The 10,762-nt window shown below is 39.4% G+C and overlaps 3 protein-coding genes across 3 annotated transcripts; all 3 read left to right on the top strand.

Moving 5' to 3' along the window:
- Positions 1-1,236: 1,236 nt before the first annotated feature.
- LOC121995357 lies at positions 1,237-4,539 on the top strand. Its single transcript, XM_042549115.1, has 4 exons — positions 1,237-1,395; positions 3,240-3,660; positions 3,767-4,029; positions 4,456-4,539. The coding sequence occupies exons 1-4, from the start codon at positions 1,237-1,239 to the stop codon at positions 4,537-4,539; spliced, it is 927 nt and encodes a 308-aa protein (XP_042405049.1).
- Positions 4,540-4,854: 315 nt separating this feature from the next.
- LOC121998162 (cytochrome P450 709B1-like) lies at positions 4,855-7,083 on the top strand. Its single transcript, XM_042552934.1, has 5 exons — positions 4,855-5,308; positions 5,393-5,616; positions 5,739-5,989; positions 6,079-6,442; positions 6,532-7,083. Exons 1-5 carry the CDS (start codon positions 5,044-5,046, stop codon positions 6,961-6,963), a joined length of 1,536 nt encoding a protein of 511 aa, XP_042408868.1. The 5' UTR covers positions 4,855-5,043; the 3' UTR covers positions 6,964-7,083.
- Positions 7,084-7,972: 889 nt separating this feature from the next.
- Positions 7,973-9,893, top strand: LOC121995356 (cytochrome P450 709B1-like). Its single transcript, XM_042549114.1, has 5 exons — positions 7,973-8,234; positions 8,344-8,567; positions 8,672-8,922; positions 9,017-9,380; positions 9,459-9,893. The coding sequence occupies exons 1-5, from the start codon at positions 7,973-7,975 to the stop codon at positions 9,891-9,893; spliced, it is 1,536 nt and encodes a 511-aa protein (XP_042405048.1).
- Positions 9,894-10,762: the final 869 nt, after the last annotated feature.

Genomic DNA, 10,762 nt, shown 5'->3' with positions numbered 1-10,762 from the left:
TGAAGCTCCAACTCAATTCCTCGACTCCCGAATACCCGTGGAGTGAGGGTAGAAGATAATACGTTCGTCAGGATCCTCCGAGACTTTGATAATGACATAAAACCTCCCAACGTCGTCCATCTTCACGTTCCAGAACAGGTGGAGAAGGTTCCCACAGACGGCGCCAAATTGATCCTGTCCGGAATCTGAGTCAGAAGGACCGTCGGGTGAGGTGGCGAGAATGTTGAACAAGTCCCGATGTCCCGAAGGGGGGGGGGGTATGCTGAGATGACTTCTATGTTGACCAAGTCGTCAAAAGTCCTCCGGTCAACGCTACCTGCAGCTTGCGACCGGATTCCCCCGGTCCCTGGTACCCTGAGGCTTGAGGCAGATTCAACGAACATATAAGTAACAAATTAATACTGGAATAATAAAATAAATGGAGAGTGAGTACGGTAACGTACCCTGGCCCAGGGGAGCGCCCTCGGATGGGACGCTGCTCAAGTTGTCGGGACCCGGAAGAGCAGGTGACTCGGAGCCGGATGAAAAGCTAGATCTGACGACGCGAAGTCGGACGCGGTGGCACGAAACTGGATGCGACCCCAGCACACAGGTCGGGCTAAGACATTGGCCCCCGCAGGCCGGGAGGTAATAGCGATACGCAGGTCGGGAGGTACTAACAGCACGTAGGCCAGGAGGTACTAGTGGCACGCAGGTCGGGAGGTACTAACGGCACGCAGGTCGGGAGGTACTAGCGGCACGCAGGCTGGAATACAATGATGGCACAAAGGTCGGAACACGATGTCGGTGCCTAGGCCGAGGTATGACACACAACCAGACTGGCTCATCACATAAGTTGGAACACAATACACAAGCTAGATCGGCACGAACACCGGAACACAACAATAGCTCGATGGTTGGAATAACGCCGAAGATGCTTGTCAACGTGCGTCGGATATCATATTGGTTTCGGAAGTGTGCGACAATATAGATCGGAGGTCGTCTACGACGGTGGAACCCGGCTGCGGCTTGTGGCGCTCGCCGGTGCGGAGGGTGTTGTCACATGTGAACAAGGAGGAGAGAAGGAGGCAGCCGCGCACACCCTTGACGACGGTGGTCGGAGGCAGGAGAGAGAGAACAGAGGAGGTGGGTTGTGGCGTGCTGCCTAGTGGCGGCGGCGTCGACCAGTGAGGCAATGTGCGATGAGGCTACAGCGTGCATGAGGGTCTGGCCAGAGGCGACGAGGGAGGCGACGCGATGGTGTCGGGGATGTCGGCGACGACAGAGGCGTGGAGAAGAAGAAAGGGTCGGAGGCGACAGATGGCCAACGGAAACAGTGAGGCGTCATTAGCTGTGTTGGCGGCATCTCCGACGGATGAGGCTGCTGCTGGTGCCGTGTGGAGAAGGAAGAAGAAGGTGCAGTAGCTAGTCTGGCGGCGGCGTCGCGAGGAGGGGAAGAGGAGCAGTAGCTGGTCCGACGACGACGTCGCAAGGAGGAGAAGGATAGCGGAACGACGATCGACTCCGACGAGGAGTTGAGCACGAGGGAGAGAAGTTGACTCCCTCCTTTTTTCGGCGGTACCCTTGCATGCTACATTGCCTCCTTTTTCCTCTTAAAATCTTAACCAGTGAAAAGACTAAAATGCCCTCCTTCCTCCTCCTAATTTCTTCTCTACCCCTCAACCTATATCTACATCATTCGTAATTTTTTATTCGGATTGAATTACGAGACATATAATATATCAAATTAAAGTTTGTTTAGAAATTTACGATTGATTATTTGTTGTTTACTGTCCAGTTTAAATTCAAAGTATCGTTTAAATTTTTTTCAAAAGTCTAAAATTTTTTTATTCTTATATCAATTATCTTTTGATTATTTTATAATTTATATGATTTTCAGCTTTCTTATAGTTAAGATTAGATTCTGAGACTATTTAAATATCTCTTTGTTATTTTTAGTTAGTTTTTCTATTCATAATATTTTATTTTTTTTTCTAAAATGGTGAGATTGTTGATGTTTTATTTTTTATATTCGTGTTTAAATTAAATATTTCAATAACTTTGACATCAGTTACTTTGTTTGTATTCAAACTTCGCCGTTTTGTGAATCCAGAGATATTCTTGAGGTTAGAATGTGATTATTATTGTATTAGTAAAAATTTTATGATTTTTATATTAAAAATATAAATATTATAAAGTATTATTATATCAGAGTGATAATTAAATTATTAGTTAATTTAAATTTATACAGAATGTCGAATTTTGGTTGTCATTGCTGTTCTCAGGCACGCAGCATCTTCTCAAGAGTCTCTTTCGCGCTAGATGTTACGATGCCATTTTTTTTCCTTAGTTAATGATTTAAAATAATTCAAGTGGATGGTCTCTCTTGAGCATATCCATCGAATGTATCGCCAATTCGCTGCTAGTTTTAGGTTAGATGATGTATGCATTTTGGATATATATATATTTTAAAGTTTAGAGTAGAAGAAAATATTTAAGAAATCATTCATACAAACAAAGATTTTATTATCTAATATTAATCTCAAGTTGTGCCTTTAGAACATCCATAATGGGAGTTTTTTTATTGTGACGTGGCAGCTGGGAGAAATCTTCGTGGGAGGGAGGTTTTTCATTTACACGAAGAAATGACTCTGTGGTTACAAAGCTGTTTCTTCGTGCTTTTTAATTTTTTTTTATATTTTTTTATAATTGTAAAAAATAAAAATAATGGCAAAATTTTAATTAGAGTTTTTGTGTGCTATGCCGTTGTTCAATGGTTAAGTTTATTTTTTAAATTTATTTTTTTTTTATAAATACATGATCGATTTCATTTTTTTCATTCATCTCATTGTTATCTTCATTTTCGATTTCTTTCCTCAACTCTCTATATTTTTCAACCATAAAAATATCTTGATTTATTTCAAATGACTCAAAATCCAGATCGATCTATACTCCATGAATTCTGGAGAAATGAATTGGCGGAAGATGCGGAGGATATAGATGAACGAAGAATGCTCCAACTATATGAGCAGCGACAAACAGTACGTCAAAGAGCTCAAAGTTCTTCCAGTAGAACACAGAGGATAAGGTATTTGAATCGGGATCGTGAAGTTGGACTTGCTTGTCTTTTCAATGATTACTTTTCTGATGATCCGGTATATCCTGATGACATATTTTGACGTCGATTTCGAATGCAAAAAGAGTTATTCCTTCGTATAGTTGACGTCGTGAAAAATCATTCCAAATATTTTCAATGGAAGGTCGATGCAACGGGGAAAAAAGGTTTGTCGCCACTTCAGAAATGCACAGCAGTTACTCGTCAATTGGCGTATGGAGTCCCAACTGATCATTATGATGAGTATCTACGAATTGCTGAAACAACTGCTATCCAATGTTTATTCAGCTTTTGTCGATGTGTAATTGAAGTGTTTGGGGCTCAATATTTAAGAAGACCTAATGCTGCTGATATCCAACACTTGCTTAAAATGCATGAGCAGAGATATGATTTCCCTGGCATGTTGGGCAGTCTTGATTGTATGCATTGGCAATGGAAAAATTGTCCCGTCGCTTGGAAAGGCCAGTTTACTCGAGGAGATCATGGCATCCCAACAATTGTGCTCGAAGCCGTTGCATCTTCGGACTTGTGGATATGCCATGTCTTTTTTGGAATTGCAGGGTCACGTAATGATATCAATATGCTTAACGAATCGCCGTTATTCAACGATGTCTTACAAGGGAATGCACCCCGAAGTTAATTTTACGATTAATAATACACAATATATAAAAGGATACTATCTGACCGATGGGATCTATCCAGAATGGGCTACTTTCGTCAAGAGTGTTCCATGTCCCCAGGATCTCAAGAGAAAAATATTTAAGGAACGACAGGAGGCCGCGAGAAAGGATGTCGAGAGGGCATTTGGGGTGCTCCAATCACAATGGGCAATGATAAGAGGTCCAAGACGATTTTGGTACAAGGATAATTTGAAGGACATCATGTATATCTATGTTATTTTACACAACATGATTATTGAGAATGAGGGAGATGCAGTAATCAATTGGTCGGACGATAAAGGAGATCTTCAATCACAAATATTTCAAGGCTCCACTCAAGAATTCCAAGCATACATCTGCAGAAATTACGAGATACATAATAATCAACTATATCATCAACTTCGAACCGACTTAGTTGAGTATATCTTAACACGCTATAATTATAATCAGTGGAAAAATAATTTATTAATTGTGATGTATGTATTCTAATATTTATGTAATTTTTTTAATTATGATAGTTATGTTATCTTAATAAGTTATGAATTTAAATTTTATTAAAATTTAATTATATAAAATATAAATATAAAGAAGAGATAATAAAATATATATAATGAAAAATGTAGGGTCCATACAAAAATTATTGAGAAATTTTTTTTTATAGTAAAGAAAAATATGAGATTTTTAATTTTTGATGTAATGTAGATATCAACGAAAGAGTTCTCAGTTGATTCTAATCACGATGGAGGCCCTTACACAGGAGACGAGCTGCTCTTTGATCCGCTCTAAAGACTGATTCCGCATCTTAAAAGAAAAGGGGCACACAGTTTTCGTCCACGCGGAGTGTCTCTCTGATCGAAGCGTCCAAGTTTATCAACGTCACTGTATCCTGCGTCAACCAACACAAGAAATCTTGCATTTTATATCCCTATCTCTTTGTCTCGCGTGTTCACACTCAGCGGGCCCCACCGTAGAGCCCACAGACGTTTCCAAACGTTTCCAACCTTAACCAGATAGACGGCCACGGACGATTAATTCGATCCTGCCTGTAAGTAGTGAGTTCCACTATTTTATTGTGAGATGTTGGGGGATTGTCTGTACAGGTGAAATTTACCGCCACGGACAGCAACAAGATTTCCCGTCATGATGTGATCCAATCTCCGTCTTCCGCGTGTCGAATTGGAATCTTTCAGTTTTCACGCCGGCAAAGTCTCCACCTCCAAAACGGCTCTGAATTGACTATAAATCAATACAACAACAACAAGTGGAAGACTGAATCGTCCCGTGAAGCGGATGGGATTGGTTTTGGGAGCTCTGTCGTTGGTGCTCATCTCGATCCTAGGGAGGATCCTTTTCCGGCAGATTTGGCGACCCTACGCGATCACAAATGACTTCAGGAAGCAAGGTGTGACCGGCCCGAGTTACAGATTTTGGTCGGGATCCATCGAGGAGATCAAAAGCTTGAAGAAAGCCGGAAGCGACTTGATTCTCGAAAACGACTGTCATGATATCACCAAAAGAGTTATCGTGCACTACCGCGAGTGGATCCCTAGATATGGTCAGTAATTGCCCGTCTGATTGTCGAGAATAATTTGTTCTTTTAAAAGTTTATTTGTGGCCATTCAATTCATTTGTTGGGCAGGGGAAACATTTTTGTTCTGGGTTAGATCGGAACCCAGGATTTGTGTGAGTGATGTGCAGATGGTCAAGCAGATTTTGTCAAACAAGTCTGGCTTCTTCCACAAGATGGAAGTGCCTCCCAGCGTTTTGTCCCTCTTCGGTAAGGGCTTGGTGTTGGTGGAAGGAGAAGAGTGGGAGAGACATCGCAGGGTTGTCAACCCCGCTTTCGCCATTGACAAACTCAAGGTCAGTCACTCTTTCATTACAATTCTGTCACCTTAAGCTCACAATATCATTGTCATGAGTTCATTGAAGTTGTAACTAGTTGAGATCGGTCGCATGACTTTCATTCTCACTTATGTTGCTAGCTCCTAACGAAAACAATGGCGGAATGCACTAAAACAATGATTGATGCATGGCTATACGAAACAAATACAGAACAAGATCGAAGAAAGGAAATCGATGTCGCAGAACGCTTCCAAGAATTGACAGCAGATGTGATCTCTCACACAGCATTTGGAAGCAGTTACAAAGAGGGAAAGGAAGTGTTCTTAGCCCAAAGAAAACTTCAATTTCTGGTCGCAGCTTCATTTCTGAAACTGACCTTCCCTGGATCGAAGTACTTATTGCATTTTCGCTTAAATTATGGACCGACTTTTTGCAACTCTTGCATATCCTTAATCATGAACTTGCGAATTGGCTTTGCAGGTACTACCCTACAAAGAACAATTTGCAGAAGTGGAAGTTAGAACGAATAATCAGAAACACACTGATAAGCATCATAGAGAGTAGATTGGACTCCAAGGATGGTTCTGGATTTGGAAATGATCTACTTGGATTGATGTTAGAAGCGAGTCGAGTGCAAGATAACAAACTACTGAGCATGGATGAGATTATAGATGAGTGCAAGACCTTCTTTTTTGCGGGGCAAGAGACAACTTCACATTTGCTAGCTTGGGCTATGTTCTTGTTGAGCTCAAACCAAGATTGGCAAGAGAGGGTCAGGGATGAGGTGATCGAATATTGTGGAAATGAGATTCCGAATCCTGAAATGCTCAGCAAGTTGAAGTTGGTAAATTCACCTCCCTAAAAAACTAGGGATAATTCACTCTCTTCTTATTCAACAAATTGATCATGCGATTTGAACATTTGTATTTGTAGGTCACCATGGTGCTCCTTGAAACATTGAGGCTCTATGGCCCGATTGTATTGTTAGGACGAAAGACTGCTAAAGACATTAGTTTCGGAAACATAAACATACCAAAGGACACTAATTTGATGATCCCGATAGCGATGATTCACAGGAATATGAAGCTTTGGGGAGCTGATGCTAATGAATTCAATCCTCTTAGGTTCGAGAATGGGGTTTCAAAGGCTGCTACACATCCAAATGCATTGCTTTCATTCTCAATCGGACCGCGTGCTTGCATTGGACAAAATTTCGCCATGTTGGAAGCTAAGATGGTGCTCGCGATGATCCTGCAACAGTTCCAATTTACCTTGTCGCCTAAGTACAAGCATGCTCCTGTCGATGTGATCACATTGCAACCTAAATTTGGGCTCCCTATTATCTTAAAGCCCTTGCTTGCCTGAATCATGATGTTGCTAAATTATGTATCTATACGCAAACATATACGGAATGTTTGACCCATTGTCTCGATACACCGCTGACATGGCTGTTCAAAATAAGCTTATAGATTTTGCCCTACGATATGTTTGCTCGTGTTGTAGCGTCCTTTTTATGAACATATATCTTTAATTTCACAACTTTAAGAAGCCATGCCTTCATGTTTGTTCAGTTGTTTATGCCATATATGGAGAATATTAACAACAAGAGCCTTCTATCGCTTGTTTTCTTCTATTTATAGCAACTCAAAGAACTTAAGGATTTTAGAGAAATGAAGAAAGTGCATCTTGCATCGTTAATTTCTTACTATTTGTATCTTAGTAGAATAGAAAGAAATGCTTCATTCATCGTCTCAAGATCGATCAATTTAACCGATTAAACTAAACAAGATAACAATCGGATTGAAGAGAAAATTCAAAAGCTATATGCATCATAGAAATCATCACAATTGAAGACCAATATGTTTGGTTTACTCAAATTGTTTTTTTTATTTGATAGTTATTTTTCTAATCTCTTTAATTTTAAGGATACCATAGTTCAAATCAGTTAATGAAATTTCATATATGTTTAGTTATATAAAACTTTACAAAATTTAAGCACACATAAAAATACATTATATGTCTGTTCCCTTCCTTTAATAGAAATTACATTATTAAAAATAATCTCTTCCCTTCCTTTAATATATTTATTAAAAGTTATTTCTTAGCTATTTTCTCATCAATAACTCTCAAATATATTGTCCTTTCCTTTGTGGTATTTATAATAATTTTTTTCCTCACTAATTTTAGGTCTTATATATTTATCTATAAGATATAATTTTAAATTGATAAAAGTAGGTATAATAGATTAGATTATATATTGAATGACACGATTCATTTATGACAAGATTTAACATAATACGACAATAGTTGGCCCCTATATAAAATGCCAACTATGACTATAAGTAGAAATAAAAGCTAGATTGGAATTCACTCCATGGATTTGGTTTTAGGAGCTTTGTTGGTGGTGTTTATCACGATCCTAGGGAGGATCCTTCAACAGATTTGGAGGCCCTATGCGATCGCAAAATTCTTCAAAAAGCAAGGAGTGAGCGGTCCGGGCTATAGATTTGGATCGGGATCGATCGAGGAGTTCAAGAAGTTGAATCAAGCCACGGATGATTTGGTTCTTGATAACCATTGCCATGACATCACCAAGACAATTCGTGTCTACTACAACAAATGGTTCTCTCAATTCGGTGAGTGTGATGATCCTTTGATGGTGAATTCTAACAAAATTCAATCCTTTTTCTTGTCCATTTCTCTTTTTTAACAATCACTTTTTGTTTTTGTTTTTCTTGTCGATAGGGAAAACGTTTTTGTATTGGAATGGAACCAAGCCCCAGCTTTGCATAAGCGACATGGAGATGGTTAAGGAGGTTTTGGAAGACAAAGTGGGTCTCTTCTCCAAGATGAAATTGCCTCCTACTGTTCTTGCCCTCTTGGGCAATGGTTTGGTGTCAGTCGAAGGCGACGATTGGGTCAGGCATCGTAAAGTTTTGAATCCCGCTTTCGCCATCGACAAGCTCAAAGTTAGTTAGTTTTTCGTTACTACTCCATAAGCTTAAGATAACAATGTGAAATCGTCATAACTATTTGGGGTCAGCTACAATATGTCTAACTTATGCCATGACAGTTCTTGACAAGGGCAATGGCGGATTGCACCAAGGCACTGATCGAAGAGTGGCACTACAGAATAAGTCAAGAACAAGATCGGCAAAAGGAAATCGAGGTCGAGGTCTCGGCTAACTTCCATGAATTGGCTACGAATGTGATTGCTCACACGACCTTTGGCAACGACCACAAAGAGGGAAAGGAAGTGTTTTTAGCTCAAAGAAAATTTCTGGCAGCAAGTTCATTTGGGAGTCTGAACATCCCTGGATCCAAGTACTCGACTCGAATGATCGATTGATCGATCGATCTCTCTCTTTTTTGACATCTCTTAAGTACCAACTCATCAGCTTGCTCACTTGATTTGTAGGTACTATCCTACTAAGGAGAATTTGCAAAAATGGAAGTTAGAAAAGGTCATTCGAAACACATTGACGAGCATCATAAAGAGTCGACTCGACTCGAAGAAGGGTTCAGGCTTAAGAACTGATCTACTCGGGTTGATGTTAGACACGAGTCAAGTGCAACATAACAAAATACTAAGCATCGACGAGATCATAGATGAATGCAAGACTTTCTTTTTCGCCGGGCAGGAGACGACTTCACTTTTGCTAACTTGGACTATGTTCTTGTTGAGCACGAACCGAGATTGGCAAGAGAAGCTCAGGGAAGAGGTGATCCAACATTGCGGGAACGAGATTCCGAATGCACAAATGCTTAGCAAGTTGAAATTGGTAAAATTCGCGCTCCTAACCAACTATAACAATGTTGTCTTCTCCATTTTCTTTTCGATAAAATGTCGGTATTCGCAGGTCAACATGGTTCTCCTCGAAGCATTGAGGCTCTATAGTCCAATTGTTTTGTTAGGGCGAGAAACCGCTAAAGATTCGACTTTGGGAAACATAAAGATACCAAAGGGAGTTGCCTTGATGATACCAATAGCTACAATTCACAGGGACAAAAAGCTTTGGGGGGCTGACTCGAACGAGTTCAACCCACTTAGGTTCGAAAACGGAGTTTCGAAGGCCGCAACGCACCCGAATGCGTTCCTTCCATTCTCAATCACTCCGCGATCTTGCATTGGGCAGAACTTCGCGATGTTGGAAGCTAAAATGGTGCTCGCGATGATCTTACAACAATTCTCCTTTGTTTTGTCACCTAAGTACAAGCATGCTCCTCATGAAATAGTCGTAGTATTGCACCCGAAGTTCGGGCTCCCGATAATCTTAAGGCCACTGCATGTTTGATACATGATGGATTGCTAAATGGAGCGTCTATGTCTTTCATGTTTTACAATAACTTGTTCTTCACTTGGCACACAAAATATTTGTAATTTCATTTCAAATCCAATATGGATGATATATGAGGTTTTAACTTTAAACTATGAAAATCACATATAAGATTAAATAGTTTAAATTATATATTTTTGATTGTTCATCATAGAATGCACCAACCAATCGAGATTAAACTTGAACAAGCATTAAATTTTTTTTATGATAGATCTGTTGAATGATATAAAATAATAAATAAAAAATATTGGAGTGCGATTTGTGTATAAATAAATGGACAAGTTAATGGAAATGAAATAAAGAAATGCAGTATATGAGGATGCGTATTGTGAAATTAAAATAAAAAATAATAAAATAACCAATTAAATAAAGAAAATGAAAAATGTGGCTATTAGGAGTCTCCACGGCCAAAATGTGAAATTCTAACCACTAAACTATAGCCATTTTATGTCAACGGGGCAACTGTAAATTTATCTTTTTAAATTATAATAATATTATTTTCAATAAAAAATCTTCGTTTTGTGATTTTAATTATTATTGTATTTTCCTTACCATCATCATTCAATTGTAAGGAGCTGTAGTAGTTTTTCAAATATTGATAGTTCGAATCTTAGCTAGGTATATTATAGGAATCTTAGCTACAATATATTATAGGATATTTTCTTTTGATGTGATAAAAATTTAAGATGTTAATTGATCAGAAAAGTAAGGGCCCATGTGGCAGATCGTTGACCTAGCCAACAGATAGACCGAGTGGCATTTTTCAGGTGTTGGTCAATGTAGGGATTATGACTTTTTAATGGGAGAAACTTTAGGATTTTCTATTG

Source organism: Zingiber officinale, chromosome 6A (genome assembly GCF_018446385.1).
Source record: "Zingiber officinale cultivar Zhangliang chromosome 6A, Zo_v1.1, whole genome shotgun sequence".
Lineage (NCBI taxonomy): Eukaryota > Viridiplantae > Streptophyta > Magnoliopsida > Zingiberales > Zingiberaceae > Zingiber > Zingiber officinale.
Note: the sequence above shows the minus strand (reverse complement) of the source record. Positions and strands in the feature narration are given on the sequence as shown.

Coding starts and splice junctions, on each gene's coding strand:
- LOC121998162 (XM_042552934.1), top strand. CDS start 5,044: ATGGGATTGGTTTTGGGAGCTCTGTCGTTGGTGCTCATCTCGATCCTA. Junction 5,617..5,738: donor TCGCCATTGACAAACTCAAG/GTCAGTCACTCT, acceptor TTATGTTGCTAG/CTCCTAACGAAAACAATGGC. Junction 6,443..6,531: donor TGCTCAGCAAGTTGAAGTTG/GTAAATTCACCT, acceptor TTGTATTTGTAG/GTCACCATGGTGCTCCTTGA.
- LOC121995356 (XM_042549114.1), top strand. CDS start 7,973: ATGGATTTGGTTTTAGGAGCTTTGTTGGTGGTGTTTATCACGATCCTA. Junction 8,923..9,016: donor CTGAACATCCCTGGATCCAA/GTACTCGACTCG, acceptor CTTGATTTGTAG/GTACTATCCTACTAAGGAGA. Junction 9,381..9,458: donor TGCTTAGCAAGTTGAAATTG/GTAAAATTCGCG, acceptor CGGTATTCGCAG/GTCAACATGGTTCTCCTCGA.
- LOC121995357 (XM_042549115.1), top strand. CDS start 1,237: ATGGTGTCGGGGATGTCGGCGACGACAGAGGCGTGGAGAAGAAGAAAG. Junction 1,396..3,239: donor TGTGGAGAAGGAAGAAGAAG/GTGCAGTAGCTA, acceptor TTTCAATGGAAG/GTCGATGCAACGGGGAAAAA. Junction 4,030..4,455: donor TTGAGAATGAGGGAGATGCA/GTAATCAATTGG, acceptor GATGTAATGTAG/ATATCAACGAAAGAGTTCTC.